We start from the raw sequence: 26,982 nt of genomic DNA, 5'->3' as shown, positions 1-26,982 counted from the left end.
AATGAATCTACCACTTAGATGTCGTTAGGCTGCATGTCTTTATTTAGTAGAAGAATAAATTATACACTATAGACAAAGAATTTCACCGAATTTAGTGGCAATCCAATTCATAAGTGTCCTTTAGTCAATTGTGAACGTACACCCTAACCAATTTAATTAATTTGATGACTTGACAGTAATAAAAATTGTTCTTGTAACCAAAAAAAAATAAAAATTGTTCTTGACTTCTAAAATTCCATTTTACCTGGTTTAATTATTATTGCTTTCCATCAGAGACGAAAGTAAAAGCCTATGTCCTGTTACTTTATATATTTTTTGCTGTTTTTTTTAGAATAAAGTTTATGCCTATTTTAAATACAGACTCATTTTGTCATCGACTTTTCTCCCATTAGAGACGAAGTTTAGTACCTGCGTTTCTGAATATATAGATAGCAAGATTAATTGTCAAGCCATGTTAATTACAATTCAATCCTAATCAATTATAATCTAACATTTTTAATTATGTTTTTTTTTTTACTATTTACTTTTGAGTGATCAAAGAGCTCCGAGTAAAAGAACGACACTGTTGAACGAGAAAGAACACATTAAACAAAGAAAGGCTACGAAGAAATCAAGAAATATCAAAGTCCGAAAGGTAGTTAGGTGAGAAAAGAAAAGAAAAGGCAAATCATCACCACCTTATTGGCCAAATCTTCTTGCAATTGTTCTTCTTGTCCTTTGCTTCCTTCTTCTTCCATCTTCTATATCGATCTTCTACGCTTTAAAGTAAAAAGCAGTGAAAGCCACGCGTAGGTTTATACGAACAGACCACTCTTTCAAGAAACAGTGAAACACATTGGAAGCTTCCCTTCTCCTTCAAAGAGAAAGAACGGATCAAAGATCCCACCAATTCCCATTACAAAATTAAATCCCACCACCCATTAAATTAAGGGAACCCCTCTCTCTCTCTCTCTCATCATTTTCTTCAAGAAAGAAAAAAGCGTGTTGTTTGTCCCTCTCTTCCACCACTCTTATCTCATCTTTGAAAGACGACTAAAGTGGAACTTATTTTATTTTCTCGCCTCCGTTTTTTTTTTCTTCTTCAAATTTCTAGAACCCACATCGCTTTCTTTAATTGGTCTCTTGTGCCTTTATAAAGTCACGTACACGGATGAGCAACAAAGACTCGTATCACTTTATTCTTTTGGGGGAAGGAATTAGGAGTAGTTATGGTCTTGGTTTTGGGTTTGTTTCAGACTGATCCTCAGACTAACCATGGAAGCTGGTAGAGGCAAAGCTCGAACCAATACTGTTCTCTCTCGCTTCTTCCTCGCTGGGTTTTATTGCTGGGGTTGGGAGTTCCTCACTGCCCTTCTTCTCTTCAGTTGCTAGCTCTTCCTTTTCAACACCCCTCCTAATCTAGACTAGCTATATCTAACCGAGTACTATTCTGTTCTCTAAACCCTAAATCCGGGGTTTTAACAATTTTTAGAATCTAGAAGTATATGCAGATGATCAAAATGGCTCAAAGGTCAGTTCCGGCGCCGTTTCTAATGAAGACGTTCCAGTTGGTGGATGATCCGGCCAGCGACGACGTGATATCTTGGAACGAAAGTGGGACGGCGTTTGTGGTTTGGAAGACGGTGGATTTCGCCCGGGATATGTTGCCTAATTATTTCAAGCACAACAACTTCTCAAGCTTCGTTCGCCAGCTTAACACCTATGTGAGTTAACTAGCTAAGCCAACTCTTTCATACTTGCCTTCTCATAAAAAACTCTTTCATACTTGCTGCCTCAATAAATCATGGTTCATAAACCAACGAGGACAAATCGTTGATGTGAATTTCTATGTTTCTATATTATTCAGATTCACAAGATATAAATTTATACGTAGATCTATTGGTATAACGTGTTAAATATATCACGTAAGACTGTTGGCATGAACTATAACTAAATTAGATCGTAGAATATAATGTTTCATAGAATTTTTTGCTTCATGTTCTTCGTGATAATTCCAATTAAAATAGAAGTAGATGCTATATGTGAAATCTAGAGATTCTCTATGTGAAAACAAAGAAAGAAGACAAAAAAAATTAAAAACTCCCTTTAAAAGAAAAGGAGAACGTTGAAAGTGACTCTCAATAGTCAATTCTTTTTCTTAATTCAGGGTTTGGTATTAGTAGCCTTCTATCAATTTTTTCTCTTTTAAACTTCTCCCAAGTCACCTTGTTGAAAGTGTGATTAAAATAAAAAAAAAATCCAAAATAAAATAGTATCGCGAAATTACCAGGAACTGCTGCTGTTCATCTTCGCGTTTTTTGTTATTAAAACAAAATCAACTTGTTTATATAAAATTAAACTGTTTTCAAAGAAGAAAATAAAGTAGAATTTTCTATGTTTGCGGCCACCATCTGGAAGCATCGAGAAATCGCAGCCCAATTTAGATCTCTAAATTGTCCGCGCCGTACCTTTGGGCCCAAGAAGTGCGCATGTGCGCCGTTGTCTGTGGTGCAATCCCAATAATTATATGACGAAATTACCATCGAGCCCACCATGCTTAATTACGAATTGTTAATTTTCTTTTTCAGGGCTTTCGTAAGACCGCGCCGGACAAATGGGAGTTCGCGAACGACAACTTCCGGCGAGGTGAGAAGGAGCTGCTCTCCGAGATCCGCCGCCGAAAATCGGTGTCGTCATCTCCGGCTCAGGCAAACGCAGCGGAAAAATCCGGCGGAGACGCCCCGTCAACCCCGTCCAATTCCGGCGAGGACCTGGCGTCAACTTCCACGTCTTCGCCGGACTCGAAGAATCCGGGATCGGTGGAGACAGCGGCGGCGGTGTGCCAGGCGGTGGACTTATCCGGTGAGAACGAGAAACTGAAGAAAGACAACGAGACGCTGAGCTCGGAGCTTGCACAAACAAAGAAGCAGTGTGATGAGCTGGTGGCGTTTCTGATGGAGTACATGAAGGTCGGGCCCGATCAGATCAATCAGATTATGCGGCAAGGAAGCTTAGGGTCCAGCTGTGATGTTGATGATCATGGTCGTGGTCACAGTGAGAATGATAATGACGAAAAAGTTGTGGCGGGAGGAGAAGAGGGTTTGAAACTGTTTGGGGTTTGGCTGAAGGGGAACGAGAACGAGGAGAAGAAGAAAAGGAGGGAGGAGAAATCGGGTGGTGGTGGTGGTGGGCCGCAAGCGAAGAAGATGAAGATGGCGGAGTTTCACGCGCCGCTGAGGAAGAGCGGGAAGGTGTACAACTAAAAAGCTGGGGTCGGTGCATATGGTAACTTGGTAAGGCCTATGGATCGGCTCGTATAGAAGACGAAACGTTATGGAATTATCAATCCAATAGTTCCATGGAAAGCAATAGAGTTTTACTTTGTTTAGATGGGTGTGTTATGTAATCGTAATAAGGATGATGAATTGGTTTATGAAACTTCTTGTACAATTGAAGATTACAGACCCCTGTTAGGGAGATGGAGATTAAATGGTCTCCGCCCTTTATACTTGTAGAAAAGTAGATTTTGTAATTTTTGAATGTTTGGGGAAATTTGCCTAAATATATATTTCACATTGTTGAGAAATGAATGTTTATGAAAGATTATTTCTCAATCATTATTCGAAGTAAATGGTATATAATTAGGACTAATTGTAAGGGCGCGTGTGGTTTTCAACTAATCTCATCTAGATGTTTTAGTTGTGTTGGCTTGTACATGGACGGTTTGAGCCATACTGGCTAAGATTTTGCTTTGTTTTATGTTTAGGCCGGGCCCTTAGCCTCCTTTTACACCACAAACATTGCAAGACAACTTAGAGCAACTCTAACAGCTTCCCTATATTTTAATTTTTCTCTACTTTAGGGAAAAATTAGTCTCTTTTGCTCCAACAGATTCCCTATAATTATCCCTATTTTAGAGAAAGTGAGGAAAAAGAAAATCAAATTCCATATATTTACAGTAATCTCTAAAATTTAAGGAAGAATATAGAGATTGCTGTAAAATAGAGAATTTGTTGGAGTTGGAGAAGAAAAAGATGCTAAAGTTTTGACTTTTGCTTCCCTATTATACAGAAATTATAGGGAAGCTGTTGGAGTTGCTCTAAGGAAGCCTCATCTTCAAATCAAATGCCGCTATAGTGCCCCTTAAAGAGTTTATGCATGCATTTGACAACCCTCCAATACTTGGGATTTAGGGCAGGACTTGAAGAGTTTAGTAAGATATTTTAGTGGGTTAAAACGATATCATTCTATAGAAGTAGAGTAATACCAAATCTAGTAGCGTAGGCTTATAATTAAGCAAGACCTTAAAGTGATTGATTATTAAAATAAAACTTTTAGCCAAGACATATTACATGTGTATGAATATTGTTGTCGATTTTCATAATTTGCTTTATGTTCCAAAATCTCAAATTAAGTTCGAGCATGAAAAATGCTGGTTATGTGTAAGGTATATATATTTACAATAATGGATCAATAGTGAAGAACAATAATTCTTATAGCCCACAACGTGTTTTTTTGTTTTGTTTTTGTTTTTGAAAAGTTCAATATATTGTTAGCATTGAAGCCACACCCTCAAGTATAAGAGTCAAGTTATAGTGTAGTGAGGTTTTATAGTAAGGGATATCGTACCCAAGGGATTGGTAAATCTCACTCTAGCTAGGCAAGTCCAAAGGTAAACCAGAGAAAATATGCAAACGTACAATCACAAACAAAGACTCACAAGTGAACCAAAGTTTGTGGTGAGTATGTATGTGCAAGATGGTGTATAGAGAATTGATTTTGATGTTGAGAATGGTTTTGATTCAAATTGAAACAACTAAAGCAAGTAATGTAAACTAAGTCGGGCTAAACAAGTTGTTATCAAATGGATGGGAGTTAGGGCATCGGGTTTCACATTTTGCCTCCTTTGTAAGCATTAAAGCGATTGAATATGAATAGTGCAATGCTAGTTGTCCAACTACCCTCTTAGCATCTAGATAGGACTACTAAGGCTTAAATCCCTTTGATTTTATCAACTCTAACTGGATAAGTCTAGAGTACATTAACTACCTAGGGACAAATTCAATTACCGAATATGTCTCAATTCTTTTCCCATAAATGCATAAAGCTTATAGTTTAGGTAACCAAGCAAGCAAACCAATCCTATCTCTAGGTGATTTTAGCTCACTACCCTCACATGCACACATGGTGTGCTTTCATACTTCTCTTTGCCTAAAGGTAATCAATCTCTAAGAAAAATTTCATGTCATGTCAAACACATTGACTCAAATTGATTATGTCTAAATAATGCATTCAACTATTGAATTAAAATGTGAGGATGACAACATGTATTTGCATCAATTTATAAACAAGAGCATCAATACAAGCAAGTTTGGCTAGGACTTTCAACGCCTAGCCCCAACTAGTTCACTACTCACTCATGCCTAGATACACAAACTTCAACATTCTACTAAACATCAAATACATAAAGAGATAGAAAGTAATTAAAGAGTGACTATTGATGATGCTGGAAGAGTTGGTAGAGACGGGTCTCCAAGATCATAATGTGGTGAAATTTAGAGTCTCTAAGATGAGTTGTGGTGTTGAGTAGTAGTGGAAATGGTGGTGTGTTCTCTAGAGAGAAAAGGGGATGTATTGGTCAGATGTAGATGATGAATGAAGTCGAGAATGATGAAGATAAGGTCTTTGACCTCTCTTTGATCAGCTATGTCCCTTTGGTCCCAAGACGTGCAAGCGATGCTTTTACACCATTTTCCCCCAAATGGTCCCAAATTTTCAAGGTGACAAAAGAACAAAATGTAGGGAGATGTTTGAATTTCAAATGGTGGAAGATTCCCACAGCCATGGTCCTTCTTTGCTGGAGAAAGAATCCTCCATGAGTGGTGGTTTGCTGGAAAAGTTCACCGGAAAAGTGGCTGGAAAAGTCGATTTGCAATCTTCTTCCAAGTTCCGTGTCTTCTTCTCATAACTTCAAATCTCCGCATTTCAAGGCCAATTTAATCATTTTCTTCTTAATGCATGGTTTCTTGAAAATAAAAGAAAATAGATTAAAGAGGGTAAAATAACATGGAAGACAAATCAATTTTCATAATTTTAGGACACAAATGCATAAGTAATATGTACATGCTTTGCAGCATGTAGCTAATTAATTGGTTGGATGATCAAAACTCTGCATTGCTATAGTGGAATTAAAAATCATGACATGAATTGACCAGATTGCACGTTTGGATTGGTCAAGCTAGGAAAGTCAAGTTTCCATGTTGGAGTGTCATAAGCCATGAAGATACAAGATTTCAAGGAAAAACTGAAAAAGTTAATAGAAGTAGCAAAACAAACTGAGAAATAAAGTGTTTCATGTTTCTACTGCATGTGTTCATCCATCTTTGTTTCAGTTTTGCTTGCTACAAGTATATATAAAGGCCGCGCCCCTAAAGTTAGTTTGGCGTAACGGCGACTTCTAAAACAAACATCCTTCAGTATGAGTTGCCTTCGGTGCATTCTAGCCATGGCCCTCCTTGTCATCAAGTTTCAAGTACAATTGTACAAAGCATATAGTTTGGTCGGTGACATTTGGGACCCTTGTGTAGCTTTCAAGGACTGCTTTGCTAGAATTTGTATTGGTCTGAAACTCCTTTGCTAGAATGGTGTAGAAGTTTCTCCCGCATACCATGATCACACAGTGACAGGCACAAGACGTCCCAACCTTTAGATTGACATATTAAGCTTATTGTCGACCTTCGACGAGGGAATGGGACCTTGTTCTGTACTTTCCACGTCTGCGCCACATATACTTGGGTTCCCATGTGGTTGGGTGGATGGCAAGGTCATAGTACAATATGATGAGATTCTTCTGGTTCTGACTGTTATCCGAAATGGAGACCAGCTACGAAGCCGCCGTTGTGTTCTTAACTAAATGAAAAGACAGTGGTGCTCCCTCTAAAATCGATTTTTTGTTGACATGTTGCAAGTATTTAATAGAGATCCGATGGATTGCTCGCCCTAAAAGATGAAGATCAATGGACGTATGTGTTGTATATGTCATGTATCAATTTGTCCCTAACTCAACGGGGATGCCAAAGAGACTAGGGATCCAGTGATTTCACTCATGTACTCTAGCCGTCTCTTATGGACTGGAGAAGATATAATCCATGGAATATTTATTAGGTAAACCAAACCAAAATGAGAATAGGTTTTTTAGAATATGGTTACATATTTGCCTTTACTGCTATGCTAATTAATGAATCTTGGCCGGCAATGTGGAGAGCTCTCCCAATCAACCGCTCTTGTCATATCGATCGGACCGAACTAGAGATTCAGTTTGTCTGTATTTATTTAGAGAAGGGTGAGGAAGTTTTCAATGAGAACAAATGAAAGAGTTTCTCTCACATGAAGGAGAAATATCAAAGTATTGGACAACCTCAAAGGGAAACCTCACATATTCATTGTTTCACTAGGAATAGAACCCCATATTGTGAAGCTCAATTTTTTTACTTTTGTGTGTTAAATTTTTGTAATTTATCAGAATTTTAATTTGGAGTCGCTGTATTCAACTTTATATCTTAACTCAAAGTGTCATGATTTTCATATCTTCAAATAACTATAAAAGTATTTAAGTTTCTATTTATCAATTTACCCTCACATTCTCTCTTCTTCTTCTTTTTTTTTTTTTTACTTTATAACAAAAGTTCCCCCTCACATTCTTCTTTTTCCCTTTTCTTTTATAACAGAAGTTTACCATTGGTGACTTGAAGCAGGGGACTCCCTCTCCGAGTAAAGTCAGGAAAAGCAAGGGCTTTGTACTCAACTGCTCCCCCAGTAAAGTGTTCAGGCTTGCTGCAAATTGTGCTAGTTCCCCAAAGGGAACTAAAGTGGTGGGACCTGTTGTACGGGCTTACCACGAACAATGAGTATCTTAAGTTGGAATGTGCGCGGGCTTCGGAACCCGTTCACATTTAATGCCCTAAAAAAGTTATTAAGGGCTCAAGATCTCGACTTTGTTTTCCTGATGGAGACAAAGAAGAAGAAGAAGAGTGCTATGGAGAAATTGGGTTGTTCATTGGGGTTTAGTAATTTCAAGGTAGTAGAGAGGATAGGTAAACGAGGGGGAGGTTTGGCTTTTTGTTGGAAAGATTCAAGGCAAGTTCAGATTATGGATGCCACAATTGGTTTTATTGATGTGTTGGTCATGATTGACAATAAGCAAGTCCGATTAAAAGGATTTTATGGTAATCCAGAAACAAATGAGAGGCACCATTCTTGGGAGGCACTTGGGCGTCTCACAATCTTTTCCTAATATAGCCTGGATTGTCTTTGGGGACTTCAACGAAATTCTAAATGATGGGGAGAAAAGTGAAGGAAGATTGTGTCCTGCTCGTCAGATGGAGAGATTTAGTAGAGCTATTGATGATTGTTCCCTTTAGGGAGTTGCTTTTTCTGGTCCTCTGTTCTCCTGAAGCAATGGAACTGTTCAAGAAAGATTGGACATGGGTTTCCAAAATAATGCAGCAGTAGTGGCTTTCCCAAATTTGCATGAATTCCTCATTGACGTTGGCGCAAGTGATCACCTCCCATTGGTGTTTGATTTGTTGGGGATCGGTCTTCCAAAGAGACAAGTGGGGAAGCGCAGATTTCTTTTTGAAAATTTTTGGGTCAAAGAGTCAAAGTGTGAGGAGATAATTAAGAGGGTGTGGGAAGAAGATGTCAATAGAGTGGATAACCTGTTGTTTAAGTTACAAAATTGTGCCACCTAGTTGTGTCTTTGGAATAAGAATGAAGTGGGACATGTACCCAAAAAGATAGCAGAACTCAAAAATAATCTCCAGCGCTTTCCTATTGACGTCAAATTGGAGGAAGATCGGAAACAGCGTAAGCTAATCAAAGAGGAGCTAGAAAAATATTCTAATTATGAGGAGACTTTGTGGAAACAACGCTCAAGGGTTGATTGGCTTCAAGAAATGGATCGCAATACCAAGTTCTTTCATGCACATGCTAAAGGCAGAGGACACCAAAATCAAGTACTGGGGGTTTTTGATGAGGTTGGCACTTAGTGTGAAAACTTGTCTGATATTCAATCTACTTTCGTATCCTACTTTACAAACCTTTATAGTTCTAAGGGTGTGGCAATATTGATCTCATTATTGACAAGATTCCATGGAAAGTGATAGATGAGGTGAATGCAATGCTTTTGAAAAAGTTTGCGAGATGGGAAGTGGAAAATGCTTTGAAACATATGGCTACTCAGAAATCTCCTGCTTTCGACGGTATGTCTACTTTATTTTTCAAAAGTTATTGGTCAGTGACGGGTGACTCGGTGTGTGCGTTTTGCCATGGAGTACTGAATGAGGGTAAAGAGATTTAGGATTTCAATCATACACTTATATCTCTGATTCCCAAATGCGTAAGTCCTCAGTAGGTGACAAAATTCAGGCCTATCAGTCTCTGTTCCATTGTTTACAAGTTAATTTCAAAGGCTATAGCTAACAAGCTTAAAGCTTTTCTCTCAGACGTAATCTCTTGTACACAGAGTGCTTTTGTACCAGGAAGGAACATTCAAGACAACGTTATTGCAGCGTTTGAAACTATTCATACTATCCGTACACAAAGAAGCACTGCATCTCCTAAAATGGTTCTTAAATTGGATATCAATAAGGCGTATGACAGGGTGGAATGGAATTTCCTGAAGGCAGTGATGATAAAGTTGGGTTTTGTGGAGGATTGGGTAGACTTAATAATGAGGTGTATTAGCTCTATCTCATTTTCAGTTTTATGGAAAGGTCAGCCAATTGGTAATTTCAAGCCAACAAGAGGTATTAGGCAGGGTGACCTGCTATCACCCTACCTGTTCCTATTTGTTTATGAAGGTCTTTTGGCTTTGCTACATCATGCTGATTCTTTTGGGTTAATACAAGGAGTAAAGGTAGTGCCTACAGCTCCTTCCATTTCACACTTGCATTTCGCGGACGACACCCTCTTATTTTGCAATGCTACGGTTCAGAAGAGTGTGTCTTTAAAGCAGTGCTTACTTCTATATGAATCTGCAGCAAGTCAACGGATCAATTTTCAGAAATCAGCTTTGTCATTTGGTCCGAATGCAGATAGTCAAGTGATGAATGAAGTTAAAGATATTCTGAATATGCTGATAATTGAGTTTCATGAAAAGTATCTGGGGCTTCCTACCACTATAGGAAGAAATAAGAAGGAAGTATTCAGGAAGTTAAACAAGCGGCTTGATTTTCATCTCCAAGGATGGCAAGGGAAGTTCCTCTCAAGAGCGGGTAAGCTTGTGTTAATTAAAGCTGTTGCTCAAGCAATTCCCACTTATTCAATGAATGTGTTCCAACTGCCTATTGGAGTTTGGAAGAAATTTCAAACAACAGTGAGCCGGTTTTGGTGGGGAAAAGGAGGTGAAAAGCGAGGAATCCACTGGTGTAGTTGGGACAAGCTCTGCAAAAGGAAGGAGGAGGGAGGTCTTGGCTTTAGAGATTTGAGGGCCGTTAATCAAGCAATGTTAGCAAAGAAGGTCTGGAGGATTTTTGGGTAAACACTCTTTGGTAAGCCAATTACTTCAAGCTAAATACTTTCCAAAATCTTGCTTTTTCGATGCTTCGCTGGGGCTCACACCTTTAGCTATATGGAGGAGTTTGTTATGGGGTAAGCAAGTAATAGATAATGGTACTCGTTGGCGAATTGGAAATGGAACACGAGTAAGTATAGTGAAGGATGGGTGGTTGCCTTGTCTAATTGGCTTTAAGGTGGTGAGTCCAGTTTCAATTCCGATACATCAGAAAGTGGAGACTTTGTTCACGGCCTCTGGAGCATGGAATGTGCCTATTGTACAATCTACTTTCTTACCTCATGAAACTAAGTTGATAGTAAGTATGCCTCTTGGATTGAACCATCATTCTTAGATCTACTACATCATGTACATGCTACTGCTTTGGTTTCTGAGTTGTCTAAATTTTGTTATATCACATGGTGGCTTTGGCGTAACCGAAACTTGCATAGACATGGGGAGAAAAGTCTGGGATCGGATGCATTAATTAAGGCTGTAGATGAATGACAGTTTGAATTTGAAAATGCTACACAAAAGGTTCAACCCATGAAGAAGGTAGCTCCTCCAACTCAAGTCACTTGACAACCTCCTCTTATTGGCTATCTTAAGATGAATTTTGATGGAGCCTGTGATGTGAAGAAGGGCCTTAATGGGCTGGGGGTGGTGTTTAGAGACTGTAATGGTGCGTTGAACGGACCTATGGCAGTACCACAAGTTGAGAATCTCCCTCCAAGATCGTTGGAAGCCTTGGTGTTGCTGCATGGTTTATGGTTTGTGATGCATGTGGGATTCTCTAACCTTGAGGTGGAAGGTGATGCACTCTCAGTTATTCATAGCTTCAGTTATAGTTCTGATGATTTGAGTTTGGAAGGACATATTTTGGATGAAGTTAAGTCTTTAGTTAAGTCTTTTAATTCTTGGAGTGGGCGCTTTGTGAAACAGGAAGGCAATGGTATTGCTCACCGGTTAGCAAAGGAAGCGTTAAAAATTAGTCAGTCTTTCCTTTGTTTGGAGTCAGGGCATGATTGACTCCATTAGTGTGTCAGTATGAACTTTCAGTGTGAAGTCTAGTATGGGAATCTTGTGGGCAATTCACCACTTGGGTGTTTGCTAAAAAGCTTTCCACAACTCGTTGTAATTGATTCGTTTTCAATGAAGTTCTTTTTTGATTAAAAAAAAAAAAAAGTTTACCACCGAAGTGCTAGAAGCTTGTGTCAATCATAATTGAATAGAAAATTAACTACCTTCAAACATTAAACAGATCTATTTGTTAGCTAGTGATTTTTTTTTCTTTTTGAGAAATAAATAATTGCATTACTTAACTATGGCCAGAAGACACGTACATCATATGCTAGCTTACACCAAATAAAATTTAGATGGCCTAAGCTACCAAGCAAATGACATGTAATCCTCATTGTAAACAGAATGAGCTCAATTTTTAGACCTAGCCATATGAAACAAATCCAACACTACCTAAATCCTTACTAGAGCAACTATAATCGCCTAGAGACCTCAATGATGTACAATTAGAGAAGCTTAACTTAAATAGCAAAAGACTAGAATCCAAAAGCTAGGTATCGAGAAACATAAAGCGTAGAGCTTTCCTTTGCCCTTGTCCTTAGGGCTAACCTCCTGAACAGTAGCAGTAGTAGGGTAAGTGAGACGTAATGGAGCCCTACTCACTTTCTTTTGTGGGCCAAAGTTCTTGTTCTTGCTCCCAAGAGGCCTTCCTACCTTCTTCTTCAAAATCCCCTGCTCAATCTCATTGTCAGCTTCAACCAAACCAAGAGCATCTGCTTGAAGAGTAAGAAGCTTACCACCCAGAATTGTTTTAAACTTCTTTGGGAAGGGAGTACAACCTCCCTTCCTACTTCTTTTCTTGTAAACCCTAGTCTCCATCTGCATCGCTTGAGCAGGAGGAGTGGATTCAGAAACACCATCCATTGATGAAGAGACCGAAGCCTCCACACCATGCACAACAAGCAGTAGGCTCTCTTGCCTCCTCCTTATCTATGTCTTGCATGGTAACACCAGATGGGTCTAAGCCTGATGGCGATCTCTCCAACCTTGGAATAACAGGTTTCTTTTTCTTCAGCAAAGCAAAGGAAGACTTAGGTAATTCACGAATATTCTGGGCCAAGAAAGAGAATGATCCTCTAGATGTTGAAAGGCCACCAAAGTGCAAAACCTTAGAAGTAGAGATTGCCGCATTAGGTTCCTCACACTTGGCCCCAAAATGAATAATAATGCCACATTGAGAGCACCTACTCTTGAGATGTTCAAATTGAAACTTCAATATAGTCTCAATCCCTGTAGCTAAGAAAATCTTGCGTTCAAGCAGAATAGGTTTTGAGATATTAAGTGAGAAGAAGATGCGAATAATTCATTTCCGAAACTCTTTCTTATCATAATCAAAAAAACCTCCCAAGAGATTCCCAATGAGAATAAAGTTATCAGGTTCTTCATACATAACATGTTTCATCGGAACCTCAGCAATAGGTAGAACCCCGTCATACTCCTCCAAACAGACCGAAGCACGATCAAAGCACCAAACTCCTCCTCTGAGAACCTTATTCCAGTCCCGGGTTGATTCGAATGAGAACAAGAAAAGGTTGTCATCTCTTTCCTGTACCCTAAAATCCCTTTCCACCATCCATGTTCGGAGGAAGTGAGACTTGAAGGCTACAGAGTCCACAAACCTGCGAGTGAGGCGTTTTTCAAGGAGAAAAGATAATTGGGAGAATTTGTGCACAGGGCCTCCACCAATCTTTGCTAAGTCTAGGGCTTGACCTCGGTTAGCGAGGGCCAAGGAGGAAGCAAAGCAAGCAGTGACAACGTCAATGGATTCCATGGAGGAGGAAGACGTGAGGCTGGTAGGGGAGAACGACAAGGTCGCTGTTTGCTAGGGTTTAGGGGAGAAAAACTAAGGTGAGAGAAAATCTCGTAGTTTATGTTTATCTAGCTAGTGACTTTTATTTGAAATACATGTGACGAGGTTTAGGCTAATTATTTGTTAAATCACATCCTATATCTAATTAATCCCTTAAAACATACAAATCACATTTATCAATTAATTGAAAAGACAGTGTGACCTTTATCTAACTTTTGTTTGTTTATTTTTTTTAACAATTGTGAACTCCTTCAAACATATGTATCATGTGAATCATATGATTAATTGAAAAGGACAAACGTATAAAATTATTAGTAAAGGCCACAGTACGTCAAGCTCTTGTGCTTGAATGAGTTAAACCCTATTTTTTGGCTCCTGTCAACTAATTTAGTCTTTCAACTAATTTAGGGTGCGTTTGGATGAGAAAATTATAAAATCCGTAGGAATTTATAAATGATGGAATCTTTAACTCCATCAATCTAAAATTCCATTAATTGCAATTTCTATTGTTTGGTTGCATCTATTTAGGATTTGAAACGTGTAATAAATTAAGAAAGTTTAAAATAAATAAAAAGATAAAACATAAAAAAGTCCTGTTTTGGAAATTAAAATTGAATACTGCAAAGGAATTCGTAAATAACACCTATTTTGGTGGAAATTGAAGTGAGGAATTTAAATAACGAATTCCTTCGTTTTTTTCTACAGAGAAATTTAAAATTTCCAATCTGATAATGCCAAACGAGAGAATTGGATTTTAGGAATTATGAAATCCTCACTTTCAATTAAATTCCATCATTTTTTCCCTCATCCAAACACACTCTTAAATTCAGTCTTCCGAAAAAGAAAAAAAAAAAAATTAGTTCGGTATTGAATGAAGTATCTAATAATATGCCACGATAAAATTTAATTAAAAAAAATAAAAGAATAAGATTAGTTAAAGATGTAAAACACAAAGAAGGCTAAATTGGTGCCAAGATAGACCCATGATTTAATTCTAAAACAGAATATTGGTTGCATTGAGATAAACGTATGCACATCATCATGCATTTTAAGTGGCCAAATCATTCTTAAACAGATATTAGAATGAAAGAAACACACTCGATCGATCACGAGATAAACTGCAAAAGAAATAACTAACGAGGATGAAATTACCTGCTTATTCATCAATCTCATTCCTGAAGGTAGGGGCACAAACATTTTGATTCTGTTGTGTTAGTAAACAAACAATACACCTGGTCAGTTGCTGACCAAAAAATTTATGCTCAACAACCCTTAGATTTACATCCAATGGTGAAAAACAAAACAAAACACCTCAACTTAATAATAATTCTCTCTGCCATTGGATTTACATCCAAGAATGATTGAGCATTATTTTTTTAGTCAATAACTGACCAGGTGAACATCTTCGATAACTCATAAACCTAAATCAGAATATACGTTTTTCCTTATTTTGATATAGTTATGTTCCAAAAATCCAAATAAACATATCACTGATCCGAACTATGTATAAGACAGTATATGCCCAACTTACTTAAACTGATAGGGGACAGGACTCCACATATTTTCTCACACTGCACTTAGAACAGAGGAAAGAGAAAAATTTGGTGGAAGAGAATAGCCTAATTAGGTGAACTCACTTGTCACTACCGGCCGGACTGCTAGGCAGCTCTGCTTAATACGTGCTCGATCCTTCCTATATATAAGCACAGCCCATCTTCCTTTTCCTGTAACTAGCTAGTTTGGAGAGAAGACCACACCATCATCAGTTAGAGAAAGTGAGGAAGGGAGCAATGAATACTGTTCTTTTATACTGTTTTGTATTTGCTCTACTCTCTTTCATATTACTTGGAAAACAAACGAGAAACAAACCCCGAGCAAAGCTTCCTCCAGGTTCAATGGGATGGCCATATCTTGGAGAAACCCTGCAACTCTACTCTCAAAATCCAAATGTCTTCTTTGGCACTAGGCAGCAAAGGTAATAGATCTATCTTATCAAATCTAAAGACGTGCGTGTCATCTTTTAACCTTACTGTTCTTGACATTCCACACTGTCGTACAATTTTGTCGTCCTTATCTTGGGGTGGTTGTGCACAGGTATGGAGAAATTTTCAAGACCCATATTCTTGGGAGCCCTGGTGTGATGCTGTGTAGCCCAGAGGCTATCCGGTTTGTGTTGGTGACTCGGGCACATTTGTTTAAGCCAACATACCCTAAAAGCAAGGAAAAATTGAGTGGCCCCTCGGCACTTTTCTTCCACCAAGATGACTACCATACTCAAATGAGAAGATTAGTCCAAGAATCACTGTCCTTGGATGCTATCAAGAACTTAGTCCCGGATATTGAAGCCATTGCCATTTCTACCTTGGACTCATGGTCTGGAGGGCAAATTGTCAACACCTTTTATGAATTGAATTAGAAGGTCCAAACTCCAAAGTTCTGTCTTTCCTTTTTTGGCTACTTTCTAGCTAAAGTTAATTGAATGCTTCTTTGCTTATTACAGTATATTACTAGTGTTTGTGTTTAATTACATAGTTTTGTGTCCAATTTCAAAATGTCATTGTTTATGTAAAGACATAAGGACAATATCAACACTTAAAACATACATACAAGACTTGAACTGATGATTAAAAAAAAAAAATGCATGTGAATGTATATATAGATCGACGGGTCTTGCATGCGTATATATTTCAAATTTGGCGTTTTCTTTTTTCTTAGAATTAATTTATAAACCTGTTCAGAAAAATGCCATTAATATTTTTGGTAAACTAAACTTTTACCTAATTATCTTGGAGAACCTCCTATCCTTAAATGCTTCTGTAATTAACATGAAATTGAGTAGGTTCTGATGACTTCATCCTACTTTAACTTATGAATTAATATGATGTGTGTTTGTTTAATTATGACAGTTCACTTTTGATGTTGCTGCATTGTTTATCTTCGGTCGCTCGAACACTCACTACAAAGAACAGCTAAAGAAAAACTATTTCACTCTAGACAAAGGTTACAATTGTTTCCCTATAAACCTACCAGGCTCTTCATACAATAAGTCGGTCTTGGTAAGGCAAATAATCGATCCCATTCACAATTATATAGTGACTATTCTGAATACTTCTACTCTATTAATGTAAATTCATCTTTGAAGGCAAGGAGAAGGCTAAGCTTAATTCTCGGTGAGATAATAAAGGAGAGAAAGGAAAATAAATTGGTCGAGAAAGATCTATTGGGAAGCTTATTGAAGTTCAAGGATGAACAGGGTCAAACCTTAACACACAACCAGATCCTTGATAACATTATTGGGGTATTGTTTGCTGCTCAGGACACCACAGCTACTCTCCTGACTTGGATTCTCAAATACATGCACGATTACTCTGAACTTCTAGAAGCTATTCAGGTCAGAGTTATAATTTTTGCTTCAATCAAAACCAATAAGTACCGATAATTACCTTATGGTAAAGATAAGTTACCAATACTATATACAGGTAGAACAGAGGGCAATTTTTGCAGCAAATGAGGGTGGAAACCAGTCGCTCAGTTGGGCTCAAACTAGAAATATGCCCCCTACCAGTAGGGTATGTTTTGATAAATCTATTCCTTAAAGCTCGTGTACTTTGAACTAACTAAACATGGAGTTGTATCAATTTCAGGCTGTAAAGGAGAGTTTGAGGATGGCAAGCATAATTTCTTTCACCTTCAGAGAAGCCGTTGAAGACGTTGAATATAAAGGTATATATTGCATGTACCAAACAAAAAATATTACACTGGTAATTTTTAGTTTACCATGCACGGAAGCCATTTGAAAGGGGCAGTCGAAGTGATAGATCGATCAGTACTATAGGAGACACATGATAGTACAAATCTGAAACGTTCCCGGCGAGTTGTGGAAAGATCCAGCTCAATTATTGAAGAAAGGACATTACTAGATTATTAGTGACCGATCAATATTTACTAGAACCCCACTCTTTTTATAGCCACACGAATTATGTCCTTTTTCGTACATATTCATGTGAGTATATGTTGGAAATTTCAGTAAACTATTTTACCTAACCTAAGAAATTATGAAAATTGATGGATCAAATGTAACGAATATTGCATTTGCTAAACAGGATACTTGATCCGAAAGGGATGGAAGGTACTGCCTTTGTTCCGGAACATTCATCACAATCCTGATTTTTTCAATGAACCCCATAATTTCAATCCATCAAGATTTGAGGTATATATGGCTCGAACGATCCATGCTATTGCTTGTGCTAGCTTTGAATTATATAGAAGAAAATGAGCTTCTAACTCTTATATTTGAAACTGCATCAAGCTTGGAATAAGACCCAATGCGTTCGTGCCATTTGGCAATGGAGTTCATACTTGTCCTGGAAATGAAGTTGCCAAGACTGAGATACTTATTTTCATCTACCACCTCGTTAACAAGTTCAGGTATTTATGCATGGTTATATATTGTGCCGATCTTATCCACTACTCACTAGGAAGCTTGATACATATTATTACCAAACAATTAGGTATCTATGTAACATTACGAGAAAGAGATCGATCGATGTGAATTTCGGTTTCATGCAACTTGTAATGATCTATCTATCACTTCCCAGCAATTTAACTTGTTCACTTCTTGTTTGTATATGTTGAAGGTGGGAAGCAGCGGCGTCCGATGGTGGGATTCATTATGACCCATTTCCAGTACCTCACCAAGGACTTCCGGCCAAATTTTGGAAAGAGTATTCCGGCAGCCAAGGAGCGCTGTATGATAAAATAGCAAACTAGTGAATGCACAAATTAACCTAGTAGATCCTAAATGGAACTTAATTATCAAGATTTGAGGAATATGGATTACTTAATTGGTTGTTTGTTAAAACCTACTATAGTTGCCATTTTAATTAGGGCTAAATACTGTTTAGTACCCTGTGGTTTTAGTCCAACATCGATTCAGTCCCTCGACTTTCAATTTCATCAAAAACACCCCTGCAGTATCAAATCTCATCTAATAGGTCCTTCCGTCAATAATCCGTTAATTAGAACCGTTAAGTCGCTGACGAGGCATGCCACGTCAGATCGTGTGGGCCCCACCTATCAAGCAAAATTCCAAAATTGCCCCTCCCTCGAGTCTGAGTCTCCCTTCGCTCATGCTTACGATACCTCCGCTGTTACTGCTCCCTCTCCTCATTACTATCTCCGAAGTGTTCTACACATAAGGTGAGGAAGACCACCAAACCAAACAGACCCACTCCGATTAGCTTGCGAGCTTCATCGACCCACAAACTCTGAACCAGCCTATTCCCAAGCTCGAGGACTTTCTCGGCGACTCCATGGTGCGCTACGACAACAGCCAAACAGAGACGCAGGACTCATTGCTGATCCAAATCTACGACCAGGACTCGTCGGCCTACTTTGGTGACCACCACCAAAACCAGGATCTCAAGGCGAATACTGGTTTCTAAGCCTTTTCGGCTAACTCGGGCTCCGAGGTGGAGGACTCGGCATCCATGGCCAGGGATCAGCTCGCTTGCGCCGAGTTTACAGGTCACTCGGTTCAGTCGGATGGGAACGAGTTGGGTTTCTCAAGCTGTGGTGCTACGAACAAAAGCAATACTTTGTCTCTTGGGGTTACTAATGCTAATACTCAGACCTCGAATCGTGAAAAAGGCCATTGTTGCGGTGGGCATTGATAGCATTAAGAAAATCTCTGATACTTTTGGGCAGAGGACTTCAATTTACAGAGAAGTTACTAGGTAATTAAATTTTCTGGGTTTTCTACCTGTTTTAATGTTCATGGTTCATTTGGGTTTTTTCTGTTCTTGGTAAAATAATATGAGAAATGGATGGGGTTTAGTGAAGAACTGGGTCTTGGGCCTTTCAATCCCTTGTTTGACTAAATTTTTTGAGTGTGATTGATTAGTTTAATTCAAGGGTGAAAGATGAATGCATTAGTTTGAAAGGAGGAAGTCATATTTTGTATTGAGTCATGTTCATGCATAGTGCAAGGAGTCTGAGTTTCTGACTCTGAAATATGATTTTTGCATTTGGTTGCTACAGACATCGTTGGACGGGTAGATATGAAGCGCATCTAATCTCAACGGTCAACTTATGGTCCCCGGCGCCACCCTTGTCCTCCTCCTCCTGCCGCACCAGATCCCACCCCTCCGGCCACCGCACCACCAGCTCACCTCATACTTCCTCGTATTTACGGTGGCCACGCCGCCACTTCATCATCTTCGCCACCATTCCAATTCAATTGGATCAAATTAGAAAAACCCAACCCAAATTTGGTCTGGAGATTTGGTTTTGATTTGAGAAGAAGGCTATTATTTTGGGTATTTAGAGAGAGAAGCTGGGAGAGAGGGGGTGGGGGTTATAGAGAGAGGTAGAGGCAATTTTGGAATTTTACCTGATAGGTGGGGCCCACACGATCTGACATGGCATGCCTCGTCAGCGACTTAACGGTTCTAATTAACGGATTATTGACGGAAGGACCTATTAGATGAGATTTGATACTGCAGGGGTGTTTTTGATGAAATTGAAAGTCGAGGGACTGAATCGATGTTGGACTAAAACCACAGGGTACTAAACAGTATTTAGCCCTTTTAATTAATACATGTATTAACACAATTAAGTTATTACGTGGATCAAACGTTTGCTGACATAGAAACTCATGATCACAGTTTTTGGGTGACCACAATTTTGATCTCGTATGAAATCTAGTTGCTTGATGGTTAAGAACACTATCTTGCTTTGATCGAAAGAGATTTAAGAGTAGTTACTGGTATAAGCTCAAGCTTGTATAGTTGTATCGGATATTCGGATTAGATCTGAGAAAAATGATTTGTGACCTCAATGAGGCCTAAGATTTATGGTCTTAATGTTAGGTGTTATGCCAAGTCACCAACACACGTCACTTATTTGTCAGATCATGTTATGTAATTCTTGAGAAAAAGACCATCTTATCCTTCCAAAATCTAATGACCTAAATTAGTTTGGTTTTTTTCTAAAAAAAAATTCACTACAACAAACCTCCCCATTAGCACCCTTTTTTTAGCCACCAAAAAGTCATCAGTCCCAAAATGAATAGTATAACACTGATATAAAACATCAGTGAGTTTTTTTCCCCGCTCACTGATCATCAGTGTCTAATATATACAGTACACACAAGTAAATAATTGTTTAATCCCTATGTCACTGTTAATGGTGTCAAGAAGGAATAGTATTCTTACTTTAAAGCACTGTTCATCTGTGGCTGCACTGAAAGAAAGAAAAAAGTAGGACTTTAGATATTTTTCACACAACTGCATAGCCACTAATACAAATTATAGCCGTCGGATTACTGAAGGAAGAGCTGATCTGACGATGAGAAAACACTTCCTTCAATATACCCCCGTCAGAGTTCAAACCTAATTCTAATACAGCTAAAACACGAAGTCTCCAGTGTTTTCAATAAAACTCCTCTCTTTCTCTCTCCAAGAAATATCCAAAAACATAGGGCTTCACCGTCCGGTTGCCTATAAGATCTACCCAGCCATGGCTGACGAGCCCTCAGTGGCACCACCGCAACCGCCTTCTCCTTCATCCTCCAATTCGCCCCTTAGAAACTCCGTGATCCCCATACTAAACAAGCTCCAGGACATCTTGGCGCAGCTCGGTTCCCAATCCACCATCGAGCTCCCTCAAGTCGCCGTTGTCGGCAGCTAGAGTAGCGGCAAGTCCAGTGTGCTCGAGGCCCTTGTAGGCCGCGACTTCTTGCCCCATGGCTCTGAAATCTGCACGCGCCGCCCCCTAGTTTAGATCTAGATCTAGAGGTTTCTCCCCTCCTCTCTCTCTCTCTCTCTATCTCTCTAAATCCAAACCTAAACGAGATCTAGATTTTTCTCAGCTGTTTTCAATCTCAGCAAAGAACTCGATGCCGCCATTGACATGCTTCCAAGCTCTGCGTCGAGGTCCAAACGATGTTATATTCAAGCCAAGGAGGAGTTCTCGAGAAGAACGACTCTCCATTTGAAGCCTTCAACTTTGTTTCTTAATTTCTCTATGGATCTTACCCCTAGCCGCTTAGTCTTCAGGCCTCAACCAATCGTTAGCTGACGTTAGAAGTTGCTTGGATTTTTGTCAAAAGCTTGAGCCCTTCGATCTCTCTCTTTGTCAAACCCTAAACTTTCATTCCCAGATGCCAAGTTCTCTCCCAATCTAGCTCCTATCGAAACTATGCCTTATCTTCTCCAGGCCTCTAGCAAGGCAGTTCCGATTCCAACGCTTCCTTATTCTCACTGTTGTTGTTTATGAATTTAATCTATTTTGATTTGGGTTTTTTTGGTGCAAAATGGACCCAGATGGCTTTGGAATCCTATACATTTGGACCGTACAAAATTGGCAGCAGGGAGGTGTTTTACAGCACTAATCTATCGTATGCGTTGGTTAATCTGTGCCATGTTGTTCCTGGTACTGTTCTTTCTCTCTTACACTTATTAGAACATAGAGATAGGTATAAAGTTGCAAACTTTTTTTTTTGTTTTTTGTTTGTTTTGACCCATTTCCCTTTTTTCTGTGCACGTCATATCCTTTTGTATGGTGTTTCGAGTTGAATCAAGGCATTGTTTTGCTTATGAAAGTTAGGTAGAATTTTTGTGTTTATCTGCTTGTGAATGTGCATTGAGGGATTTTGTTTTTGATTCAGATTGTGGCGAGGCAATACCGAGCTCTATGGGAAGTAGAACATGTAGATTGCAGGTAATCTCAGTCTGGCGGATTTGGGAGTGTTCACTAATGCCAAATTCTTTCTCAATTTCATGTAAGTTCTCCTAATGGTATTATTACTCTCTTAAATCTAGAACATGCCTTTCATGTCAACAAAAGACCTGAAGCATGAACTAATCATAACTTTGGCATATATTAGATCTTTGTTATACATAACTTAGTTTATTGTATCAAAGGGGAAATGAAAATGAAAAAGATACCTATTAACTCAAATTCCCGGTTTTACAATTGTATTAATTTCTGAACTCTTATTAAGTTTGTTACTTCGTCAGTTTGCTATAGCTGATTCAGATTGCAAGGTGGAATGAAATACCTTTTTGGTTAGATCACCTATTTCAGCCCTACTCTATTCTAAATAACCAATATGTTGGTGCAGGCACAAGTTATTATATATTCTTTTGTTCATTTTTCTCTCTCTTTATGTAGCTAGGGTTTAAACATTGAAATTGAGTTTATAATATTAGATTATATTCTTTATCTATTGACCTAGCGCTCTGCTAAGGGAGAGAGCGGCCGCCCTCATGGTCTACTTCTGAATCTTCCTCCATGAATATGGAGGATTTGGGTGACTCCGATGGCGCGGTGGGGATCTGGCGTAGCAGCGGGGGTTGCTTGCCTTGTTTCTCTTTCTTGCGACGGAGTTACTATTGTGATTCTTGAGGCTAGTGGAGGATTGGATGATGGAATAACTTTTTGATTTTGGTAGTGGACAAGGGTAGTACTATGGACGTGGTGGTGAGCAGGTTGAGCAGTTGTCAGCCAGCAACGGGGGCAGGGAACCTCGTCCCTGGTCTTGGTCGCATACGATAGACCTGGATTTGTGTATGGAAGGTTGATATGGGCAGCGTGCGGCAAGCGACAGATCGCCGGATGCTGAGCCGGTGGTCAGCAGCTTTTCCAGGCTGAAGATGTTGCGCGACGGTGTGGTGCAGACTGGTCCGAAGATCCGGATTTGGGATCCAGGTCTGATCTGAGGATGGATCTAGATCTGGATCAAGGGTCAGGTCTGAATTTGGGCTTGGCACTGGGCTTTGAGGTTGACTTTCATTTGGTTTTCATCTTTTCGGTTCATAGGTCACTTTGGTGGAAGATTGATCTCTGTTTAGCGTATTTTTTACGTGGAAGATGTTTGGATGGTCACATCACCAGTTACATTGTTAGAAGATTACCCTTTCGTGGTTGGTCATACTATAGGTAACATAGGTGGAAGATTGTTCTCTTTTCATCGTAAGATGTACGAGGAATCTGCTTGGTTGGTCATACCACTGGTTACTTTGATAGAAGATTGCCCTTTTATGGTCGGTCATACTATTAGTAACTTTTCACATAACACGGTTTACACCCGATGCGTCCTCAGATGCATTTTTGCATCCAATCGTATCTTTGCTAGGTTTTATGATTGTTTTATTTTCGTATTTTTCATTTATGATGTAGTTTCTACATCTGTTTTTTGTAATCTTTTTTTTTTTTTTTGAAAAAGTAATCTTTCTTATTATTAATGGAGTTGACATTTATTCTCAAAAAAAAAAATTTGAAATTGAGTTTATTATTTTTTGTTTGTTTTTTTCCTAATATTTAGATTGTAGATGATAATTAATGACTGCTACTAACATGGAATTTTTTCTTACCTCTTAATTTAGACATATGTATTTTCCAAATTCAATTTATTAATGCTATTTTTTTTATGAAATTAATCAATATTTGGAAAGAAATTTAATGCCTATTTCTTGACACCTAATTCAATATATTAATGCTATTTGGAAAGAAAAATTATAGGAAATAATTTAATTAAATGAAGAAAAATATTGGTCAAATAATTTATAGACATATCTCTTAAATTAGTACATAATTAATAGCCGATATTTTTTCATTAATGTAATTAATTCACCCCCTAACATCTAAAAAGGGTAAAGTTGGTGTTTGCTGACAAGATATATTATGCAGAATTAGAAAAAAAAATTGTATTTGCTTGCATGACATGACACTTAAGATTTGAGGCCACAAATCTTAGGCCTCATTGAAGCCCTATATCATTGCCCTTTCTTTATTTGTGATGCTCCTCCAGACTCCATAGCCATCTATTCCACACATATCTATTACCACCAACCAACTACTGATCGATTTTGTTGCTTCGAGATCTTGACGAAGATGTTTACCCTCAAATATGAAAGAAAGCTAAGAAGAGGTACAACTTCACGACTGACGTTTGGAAACCTACAAATCTCTGAAGTCCTTTATGCAGTCTCAATGCGTTTGCAAATCGTGGAAGAACATAAAACTAGGCAACTAGCAGCCCACTTTTTAAAAACTTTCGTCACAAAACAAACTTCATGAAAAAAAGTAGTGCGAATTATGAGTATTTACTTATCCGCACTGACCACAGAGAGTGCTTGTCCCTCTTTTGTGCTGAGACATACACCAAGTGCTTGGATTTAGAGTTTCCCGAGCACGAAATGGTTCATGTAATGGAGTGCTTTGCATCTCTAATAAACCATTAACTGTTACTTTAAGTAGTCCTCCCATATATCTATGGAATCCATCCATCAGAAGATTCAAGGAACTACCTAAAGGCCTCCTCCGTGAGTATGACTACGGAGGATTCCCGGAATATAGTACTTTTCTTGGATTTGGATTCCGAACGATTATAAAATTGTGAAAATTCATCAATTCATCAGAGGGGAAATTGTTTTATAATGAAGTTGAGGTTTATAGCCTTAGATTGAATTCGTGGAGAAGAACTAGCGCGGTTCCTCCATAATCAAGAGATATCAGAATGCGGGGTACATCTGTACACTTGAATGGAGTTGTATTTTGGAAAGTATTTGATTATTCTACGTATAGTCATTCCATCCTTTATTTTGACATGAAAAGCGAAGTTTTCAGTAGGATTTTACTTCCTAGACTGCAAACTCCCAATGTGATTTGTTCCTATATTAGTCTTCAAGTGTTCAAGAAATCGCTGGCGGTGTTTCACTTCGATCGGTGCCCTTCCACTATTGACATATGGGTTCTGGAAACGGAGACTTGGAAAATGATTCACACCATTCGTCTGCCTGCTAGAAAGATAAAAGGAGGAATACCACAGCCTTTGTGCTTTGCTAAAAATGGTGGAGTTCATGTAGCTACATCAGCAAAGGGAGGGGAGAGTGGTTATTATTTGGGTGTATATGATCCTAAATCGCCTCGTGCTAAGGATACTAAAATAGGTATCGATTATCAAAGCATGTACATTGATTCCTATAAAGAGAGTCTCCTTTTACTCGATTGAATTCTTAGGTTGCAAAATATTAAGCCACCCTATATTTGAAATTTTGAATGTGCGAAGCATGGGGTAGAGAAGGTTGATCGAAGAACTCCACATTGACAACGCAAAATCAATCACTAGGCTTCGTGTGTTGTGTATTGACTATTGAGTGCGTAATAATTTGAGATAGTTGTTGTAAAACTAATTTGCTTGAGAGCTGAGTATTTGTTCAATTTTGTATTTCCTACAAAGTGATCATTATTTGAATCCGTATACGAGTATTCTCTCAAGCAGAGCCCTAGGGTTTTGAGTCTAGTGCGGCCGCATCTCATTGCTGTCTGTTTATCCCGGGGAGCTCTCATCGTGGGTTGTGGTGGCAAAAGGTTGGACCGATTCTGGCTTGTCTTGGTGGGATCGATGTTCTGCAGCGCGGAGCTAGATCGAGGTTAGGTACGTTAGAGACCGCTGATAGACTCGGGTTGAATCTCTTGCTATTGGAGAGAGCACATTCGTAGTCGGGTTGGATCTCTTGATCCAGCCTCCGGTGTTGGGTGTATCCGTTTTGATCGGTACAGCAGGGGCTTGCGGTGGTCTTGGCATGGGTTGCGGAGCTTGGGATTGGCAAATTGTTGATTGGTTTGCGCTCTCTTCGGCGCCGGAGAGACGTATACCAAGGTTATTATGATTTTGGTGATTATCTTATCGACGAGAGATGGTGTGGTGGAAGAGTCAGCCGCCGAAGATTTTGATGTTAGTGGTAGCGACAGCGATGGCCTGGCAGAGAGATTGAGCTTCTATTTACTTAATTCAGTTTTGGGCTTGGGACTTTGGGCCTGGGCTCAAGTCGACTTAGATTTCATAGATGAGCAAAAAGACCAACCTGATGCCAAGGTTGTTGGCTGCTGAAGAGTTTGAGGCAAGTACTAGTTCTGACCCCAAGGGGAAGGAGAAAGTACTTGCTTGGGGTTGCAAAGATATAGACATTCTGAACTCAAGCCTTTTAAAGTAGGAGTAATTTCTCTAAGCTTATTTAAGACATTTCTAGTTGATATTTGTACCACAAATGCGTGATGGCAGGTTAGACTAGATGAATAATTTTTTTTCCTTACAAAGCGAGATTATTCTTGTTTAACTTAGACTTGCTGTTTAGTGAGCGTCACTTTAGACTTTAATGAGTTTAGTTTGGCTTAGATAAGTTATATGTTTTTTTTTCTTTTGTATTTTTTTATGTAAGTTCTGTTAGACTTTAGCTTGTTTTCATGACTTGATTATTAATAAAATTAATTCCTATATTAAAAAAAAAAAAAGTTGACTGTTAATAATATCCGTAGAAAATGTAATGGGTACAATAGTAGGGTGGAAATTTCTTAGTTCACCCTCCACATGAATTTTTACAAATACATGTCAAGTTTTATCCTTACATAGATGGGGGCTGCGGAGTCGGCAGGAATTATGGATGCACAAGCGTCGACCCAAGTTGGAAGAAAATCAAGAAATGGAGGTGTTGCTCCAACGTCATCTTTGTGGAGTCCTCCTATTGTGGGCTCCTTAAACCTTAATTGTGATGGG

At 38.8% G+C, this 26,982-nt stretch overlaps 1 protein-coding gene and 1 pseudogene across 1 annotated transcript; both read left to right on the top strand.

Annotated features, from left to right (window-relative positions):
* The first annotated feature begins 978 nt into the window (after window positions 1–978).
* Window positions 979–3,565, top strand: LOC112187155 (heat shock factor protein HSF24). Its single transcript, XM_024325820.2, has 2 exons — window positions 979–1,703; window positions 2,568–3,565. The coding sequence occupies exons 1-2, from the start codon at window positions 1,485–1,487 to the stop codon at window positions 3,240–3,242; spliced, it is 894 nt and encodes a 297-aa protein (XP_024181588.1). The 5' UTR covers window positions 979–1,484; the 3' UTR covers window positions 3,243–3,565.
* Window positions 3,566–15,019: 11,454 nt separating this feature from the next.
* LOC112183809 lies at window positions 15,020–19,787 on the top strand (annotated as a pseudogene).
* The last annotated feature ends 7,195 nt before the right edge of the window (window positions 19,788–26,982 follow it).

Source organism: Rosa chinensis, chromosome 2, assembly GCF_002994745.2.
Source record: "Rosa chinensis cultivar Old Blush chromosome 2, RchiOBHm-V2, whole genome shotgun sequence".
In the NCBI taxonomy this organism is placed as follows: Eukaryota; Viridiplantae; Streptophyta; class Magnoliopsida; order Rosales; family Rosaceae; genus Rosa; species Rosa chinensis.
Note: the sequence above shows the minus strand (reverse complement) of the source record. Positions and strands in the feature narration are given on the sequence as shown.